The following is an 8,154-nucleotide window of genomic DNA, read 5'->3' on the forward strand; positions in this document are numbered from 1 at the left end:
AGTTTTTAAAAAGTATACATTTTTCTTAAATCTTACAATTTATTTCAAGTATTTTTAAAAATGGCCATTTTTTTAAAATGGCTTTGGAAGTAAATTCTAGATGTACAGTTTACTAATATTTGTGTCAGCTCTTTTTTTAGGAATAATAAACATCAGGATAAATTGTGTGTGTATGCGCATGTGTATAAGTCTTGATAAATTTTTATTCAATATCACTTAAGAGTAATTTGTGAAGACTCAAAAGCTCTATAGTAACAGTTAATTTTAGGTAAATGTTACATTATGGAACATTTGTATTTTTTGAAGTCTGTCACCAGTCAGTTGAGCATTATGGAATATCTCTATTAGCCGTGAAGATTTGTTCTTATTTGTATAACTTTCTATGTCACAGACTTGATAGTTGAAAGTAGAGGGGAAAAAAATGAGGAGTAGATTTTTCTCCAGTAAATCAGCAGCTGTATATTCTCACAGCCTTAGGCATCTGGCCTACTTGTTGGTAACTAGGTTCAACTAGACCCAGAGGCTAAGCCCTCTTTTCAGTCAGTTCCTGCCCTAGCCTTCCCCAGACAGCCCTCAAAGGCTGATTCTACTTCAGAAGTAGTATTAAACCAAGTGCCAAAGAGCTCTGAGCTCTGAAATTTTTTAATAGTTACCTTTCTAAAAACTTTTAAAACAAGAAACATTATGACTGGATTTTACTTGAGTTAGCAAGTTAAGAGCAGGTCCAGAACCAAATGTCATTGTGAGAAGAAAAATCTATATTTGCCATTTATCCTATACCTTTACTCATAGTACTTCTTAGAATATGTAGTCTTTTTACTTATGGATTTTCATAATTTGTAACCTACTATTTTTGCCTTTTTGCTTGAGGGTAAAAAAAAACTATGGTAATGATGAGGGATAGAAATACAGGATGGGGCAAAAGTAGGTTTATAGATGTGAGTACGTGAAACACAGAATATATTCTTATATATTAATTATATTATTTTCCATAGTAAGAACTATAAAACCTACTTTTGCCTCACCTTGTAAATGAAAAATATGTATATAATCTGTAAAGCACTTTATCACACATAAACAGAGCCTTTAAAATGCAATCTTAGTTACTTGAACTGTATCAGATTGCTGTTATCTAAGATGAATGTAAGTACTTTTGTATCTGGGCCAAAAGCCAGACGAATTTTCTTCAGTTCATAGGAGAAAACAGACAAAAATAGAATAAGAAAAGATAAATAGTTTAAAAGAGGTTGTGTATTAGAATTAGTGTAGAATGTGCTGAAGAATATTTATTGATACAATTGTAGAAGGCAAGTTACATAGTGATGTTTTGTGGCAGATGTAACTTGTATAATGGCTCCTGTAATCTGTCATCCTCTGATCTCTAGAGAGATTTAATAAAATTGGCAGTAATGAAAAGTTAACATTTCACCAGTTTTGAAAAGGTATTTTCAGGAAGTATCTGTGAAGCCATCCATTAGTAATATGTAGAGACCATGCATTGAAATAGTGCCTCTGAGGTACATGCATGTGTTTTTCATTCACAGAGCTAAAGAATAAGAAAAATTTAATTACTCATGAAGAACATGGTCTACCTTGATTCAGAGGTTATATTACTAATAGAATACAAATTATAAAGGATTCTTTCTCATTCTGGTGTTGCCATTTTCATAGTTTAGCAAAGAGGATGGTTGCTCTTGGTAGAACGGTATGTTCTAAAGTTAGGTTTAGAATCTTGTGCAAGTAAACTACAACATGTTAAAACTCTTTTCTAATTACAAAAACAACATATTCGATGTAGAAACTTTGGGAAAATATAGAAAAATGTGACAAAAACCAGCGGAAATTCAAACACCCAACAATAGCTACTGCTTTTTTGTAGATACATTTCTCTCTCTAACGTTTTTTCCTAATTTTATAGCTGAAGTTCTCATCATTAAAATTTCTTTATAAATATCATTTTACTATAAACTTCCCTCATGAGTTTCTACCATAGTTTATTTCCATTTCCCCTGGATGTTTCAGATTTTACACTATCTTAGATGGTAGAGGGAAGGAGATCTCTCTTTTTTTTAATAATGATGTAACTTTATGGGATTTTTTTGTGCTAATGTCTAATTTAATGTCTATATCTGTAGATATCTATCCAACTTCTTTTTTTAAAGATTTTATTTATTTATCTTTAGAGGGGAAGGGAAGGAGAGAAATATCAATGTATGGTTGTTGCCTCTCGTGAGTCCCTTGCTGGGAACTGGCCCTGCAACCCAGGCATGTGCCCTGACTGGGAATCGAACCACCATCGTGTGGTTCGCAGGCCCGCACTCAATCCACTGAGCTACACCAGCCAGGGCCGAGACCTCTTTATATATAATAACTTTTCTTAATCTCTGCTCTTTCCTTAGCATAAATAACCAGAATTGGAATGATTCTATCAGTATACTACTGACAACCAAGACTAGGGTGAGGTGAGGATAGCAGTGGCCATGAAATTTAAGAGGACTCCAGAAACAAATAACATAATACTTTAATGTAACGTTTAAAAATCAAAATTAATGAGGGGGGAGCCTATCCACAATGAACCAGATAGAAAACCTATGCTATAAGATAGGTTTCTAGGTCAGATTTATTTACTTTAGTCCTTTCTGAGTAAACTTTTAAATTCTTTGTTTTTCAGGTACAAAATTGATTTTAAAATAAATTCATTCTACACTTATTCTTGGTACAGGGTGGAAGAGTTTATTTTTCATTCAGTAGCTATCTAGATAATGAGGATAGGTAATGTTATTTTATTGGTGGTGTACAACAGCACTGGTAAACTTTTTCTGTAAAGGGCTTTGTGGGTCATAAGGTCTCTGTTGCAACTACTCAGCTCTGTCACTATAGTTGAAAAGCAGCCATAGACAGAATACAAATCAGTGTTGTTAATGGAAACGATTACATGAAATGTATATGTCCTATAATTTTCCCATATCACAAATACTGTTTTTTAAAGATATTTCAAATATGTAAAAATATATAATCAATTCTCAGCTCTCAGTCTATACCAAAACACTTAATGGGTTGGATTTGGACTGCAAGCTGTATTTGCTGCTTTTGATGTAGAATATAAGCTTTCCTTTATAATTATATGTTTTTCACCAAATTTAACTTTATAAACATTTTTCTTAATGTATTATAGCATACCCTATTTTTTATGTAAGTAACAAGGATAACTTTTTAAACATGAAGTTGAAAGTTTGTTTTTTAAAAATCTTTTGAAAAGATACTTTGAAATGAAGTCTCTATATTTCTACTCACATATTTAATTTTACAAATTTAAAGAAAATACACTTAAACAAAAGGGAATTCTTATTAAGAGGCTTCAGAAATTATTACACTATTGAATTTTCTTTTGTTATTAGGTGGAGACATACTGCGCCTTGACACACTTTTAGAATGGTGGAGAGAAAAGAATGGTTCCTTCTGTTCCCGACTTATTATTATATTAGACAGTGAGAATTCAACTCCTTGGGTGAAAGAAGTAAGAAAAATCAATGACCAGTATATTGCAGTGCAAGGAGCCGAGATGATAAAGACAATAGATATTGAAGAAGCTGACCCACCACAGCTGGGTGACTTTACAAAAGACTGGGTAGAATATAACTGCAACTCCAATAATAACATCTGCTGGACTGAAAAGGGACGCACAGTGAAAGCAGTGTATGGCGTGTCAAAACAGTGGAGTGACTATACTTTGCATTTGCCAACAGGAAGTGATGTGGCCAAGCACTGGATGTTACACTTTCCGCGTATTACATATCCACTAGTACATTTGGCAAATTGGTTGTGTGGTCTGAACCTTTTTTGGATCTGCCAAAGTTGTTTTAGGTGCTTGAAAAGATTAAAAATGAGTTGGTTTCTTCCTACTGTGCTGGACACAGGACAAGGCTTCAAACTTGTCAAATCTTAATTTGGAAGCCAAAGTAGAATATTGAGAGTTCATACTACCAGTTATCACCTAATTTGCCATTGTTTGTATATTCTTATTTTTGAAAAATATCCTGTTACTTCTGTAGTTGCTTTCGCTTTTCTTCTCTCAAGTAATTATGGTATGTAAGATGTTTGGAATAACCATTCTTTCATACTAAAAGTATGTGGAAATTCAAAAATTCTGACTGTAAATGCATAAGAGATGTTAAAATAACAGTGTACTTTGAGAAATGTTTGCATTAGAAATAAAACACTTGCTCATAGATTAGAGGTTGTAGACCAGACAATTCGATTACTATTATAAGAAAACTATGAATTTGCTTACAGAAGATTATCTTTTGTAAACAGTAGGTTTGAGTCGAAGACCACTTGAAAAATTACAAACTCTTTCTTTAGAAACAAAATGAAGTCTACCTGACATGTATGCAAAATTTGCTGGTAGTCCAGATGGCTAGGTGTAACCTGTTACCAGTGTAGCAGGGAAGCACAAATCACTGTTTAGTTGAAAACATTTTTTATGTTGGCAATAGTAAGAGGCGAGAGCCAAAAGTTGCTCCTTCATGAATTGTTGGGGGCCTCTGAAAGTACTAAAGAGTACTTAATAGTCTTTCTCAGGGTAACTATGATTTTTTTCTTTGTTTTTGTAATGGGCAGTGTTTTCAGCTACAAATTCCTTCCAACAAAATTATCTTCCTTTTCAAAAAGTAATCCTTAAATTTAGCAATTTCTTGTTGATTTAGCCTATTTTCAATATTCAGAAATTATTTTGATTTCTATAAAGTTCTGAAGTTCTGCTATGAAAATTGTTTTTCAAATCTCCATTAGTGATATTTTTTTAATTTAAGGTAAAAAGCTTGACAACAGGTATATAACTGTAATGTATTATTTAAAAGTATATTCATATTAACAATTTTAGATAAGTGCAATGATGTGGTTGTAATTTTTAAAACCTAATTCAGTGTTTGGACTGATTAAAGCAAGCATTGATCAGATCAGGACATCTTCAAAGAGCTAATTTACCTCTTATTCCCTTCTAGTAATCCTTACATTCTAAATTTTTATCTCTGGGAAATAACAAGAAGAGAATATAATTACATTAGGGAAAATCTAATCTTGGCTGTTTAAATGATGTCACTTCTCACATCAAAGCCATTTCTCCAGCCTCAGAGACATAAAATAATGCTTCTACCATTTTCTGTCTGGTGACTTTAAAACTGAAGTTTTAGTTAGGAAGAAGTCACTGAGTATCAGGGAACTTATATTCCACTATCTGTCAACATTGTTATAATCTGGTTATTTCTGTGTTTTGAATATGATTTTCCTAATGCTTTGAATAAAATTTTGTTAAAAATTAGTTTGCCATGTAATGTGTAAGTAACAGTTATTGCGTGTTTTAGTATATTACAAGTGATGGTAAAAAAAAGTGCATGCATTGGAGTTCATGGTTGGTAGCAGGTTGATTTGAAAATTTCTTAGTCAAGTATCTATATCAGTATCATCCAAATGAAATATGGGATTTTATTATACTATTCTGAAAAAGTATAGCAGAAAAGCTAAATGTAAAAATTATGAACTTACAACTACAAAAAAGTTAAATTAGTGTTAACTAAAATCCCCCTTTAAATTTCTGAGCCAATGCTGAGCAAATTAGCTTTTACTAAAGCATATGTCTTTACTCTGAGAAAGTAAAATATAGACGTATATGAGAGAGAATGCTCCCAAAAATGGATTTATTAATAAAAGTTGTGTATTCTTACATGTTTAAACTTCAGCCACTTTCAAAGTATTCTCCATTTGATGCAATACATCTATCAGGACATTTTTTTCTGCTGCTCAAAACGGTTTTTGAACTTAACAATTTTGATGCCTTCTACTGTTTCTGACATTTTTTTTGTTTCCCCTTTTCCACATCAGCAAAGCATTTCCCTTTGAGGACTTTTTTCACCCAGGGACTCAAAAAAAATGTTGCTGGGAACTGTTGCGTTTTGTTTCACCCAGGGAAACAAAAAACTTTTTGGTCAAAAACTGCTGCACAGCCAGCACAGTTGGTGTGGGCAATTGCACACATGAATTACCCGTCATAAAATGAGCAAACACATTGAAAGAACCTTAAAGAAAATTAAGCCAAAAGCAGCCTTTCACAACAACAGCAGCTGGTACAGATACTGATGAGTTTCTAGAATGCTCACCAAGTGGGGAAAGCCTGTACTACAAGGGGCTCACCCTCCAGAAGATAATTCCAGGTTATTTTGCGGGGGAGGGGTCCCTCCTCATATTCTGCATTCTTTATGAAGTATTAAGATAGTAATAGAAATTATGTCAAAAGGTAGCAGACACATTTACAGCCACAAAAACTTATGGTTTGTCATACTTTATATAAAAGTACAACCAAAAAAGTCCTGAGCTAGAAATGTGATGAGCCAATTTATTTAAAAGTTGTGGAATGTCTAGTTTGATGAATTCTTCTACCCCAAGAAACAAAAAACTATAAATGACTCTTAAGAGATGGCATCCTAAGTTAAAACTGCCAGTTTTTAAAACAGTAACTAATAGTATAGAGGGGGGATTATATGGGAGCAATTAAGAAATATAGATAAGTAATTTTTATGGCTTTCATTTTATATATCATGTTTAGGAAGGAATTACTTACAATGATAAAAATTATTTTAGGGCAAAATTCTTTGCCACTAAAGAGAAATAACATGGAGATATTTTTCAACATACTGTTGACTTATTTTGTTACATGATAGTTTGCTAAAACCATGGAAGCACCACCCTCTAAAAACATCTTTTTAAAAAATGGACACTTGTATGTGATAAATTAAGAAGCTAAGTTCTTTTTCCATAACTTTTCAGTTATGCTATTACTTGTGTTGGTTTACTGTGACTCAGCTCTTCCTCCCTGGGATACTTGGGCTTAACTTTGCATACTTTTCTATCTTGCTCTTCTTAATAAATACAAAAAAGTCTATAGAAAAGAGCCTTTTCAGACCAGCATTTTCATAAGCTGTATACTTTAAAAAAATTACATTGTTAATTAAAATGTATTTATATTTAGTGCATTAGGAGGCAGATATTGAGTAAAATATTAGAATCTATATATAGTTGTATATTTGTAAATTACAACTTAAATATATTCACTGTGTTGGATACTGCCTTTTTATATGTATTTCACATTTGATGCTTAGTCTCTTATTTTTTTATTTTTATTTTTTTAATTCTTGTTCAAGTACAGTTTTCTTAGTCTTTTTTAAAGTAATGTTCTACATTACCTTTCCACAATGGTGTGATAGTTAATATTTTATGTGTGTCAGAAGAAAATTGTTTAATTTTAAGAATGTGATTAGGTATGTTTTATAGAAAATGTTTAAAGAAATTACATCTGTATATTTGGACATCTCTATTGGAAACTGCTGGAGTGTCATCTGTTTTTCAGGCAGATACTTACACATCTTGGTATTTCTGGTACACAGTTACCCAGAAGAGCGCCTTCCCCATAATAGAGGATATTTAAAAAATATTTTTGGCTGAGTGAATAGATTGAGTCCTAAGCAGAAATTGTAATATATGGGTTGTAAATTACATTTTAAAATTTTAAGTAGATACAATTTCAAGATTCTCATTAAGTTAATAATTACTAAAGGCTGTTGATGGAGTCAGTAAGATTTTAAAAAGTCACATTTATAACTAGTAATTAGTGTGGGAAAACTGAGGCAGGTTTGAATGAAAACATAGCTGATGTCAAAAAAAACGGCTATTTGTGGGTTGAGTCCATTTTCATCATGACTCCGAAATAATTAAGATTGAATCTTTTATTGATTTATCTATTAGAAACTGACACATTGGAGATTATCACAAGTGAGATTTAATTATTGGAAATCTGATAACTTGAGGCCAAAGTGGATGTGGAGGTAGACATGCTTTGCCTCCTTGTGCAGCCATAGAAAGAATTACTACCAGATCGCAAAACAACACCCAGAACAATCAGAAAATCTAGCTATATTGAAGTCCAATAACCAAGAATGTAATTAAGCCACATTTATCCAGATGGGCAGGAAGGGTGGTGTGGCCAGGAGAGGTGGCATTGGAACAGGTGGTCCCACATTCACACGTGGTTGATAAAAACTGCAAGGGATACCTTGGGAGTGAGTGATTCCAGCCCCAGGCCAAACTGCACAGCCCAGGGTT

The 8,154-nt window shown here is 32.7% G+C and overlaps 1 protein-coding gene across 2 annotated transcripts in view; it reads left to right on the forward strand.

Moving 5' to 3' along the window:
- TMEM168 (transmembrane protein 168) overlaps window positions 1-5,320 on the forward strand; it is a 77,244-nt gene extending 71,924 nt beyond the window's left edge. The window contains exon 5 of one of the 2 annotated variants that reach the window (XM_037037864.1): window positions 3,399-5,320. In XM_037037864.1, coding sequence (XP_036893759.1) covers window positions 3,399-3,946 — 548 coding nt within the window. In that variant the 3' untranslated portion in view covers window positions 3,947-5,320. The remainder of the gene's footprint in view (window positions 1-3,398) is intronic. The other variant, XM_037037865.1, reaches the window with a different exon arrangement.
- The last annotated feature ends 2,834 nt before the right edge of the window (window positions 5,321-8,154 follow it).

The sequence above is a fragment of the Sturnira hondurensis genome, unplaced genomic scaffold (assembly GCF_014824575.4).
Source record: "Sturnira hondurensis isolate 20B ecotype Veracruz unplaced genomic scaffold, ASM1482457v3 Scaffold0023759, whole genome shotgun sequence".
NCBI lineage: Eukaryota > Metazoa > Chordata > Mammalia > Chiroptera > Phyllostomidae > Sturnira > Sturnira hondurensis.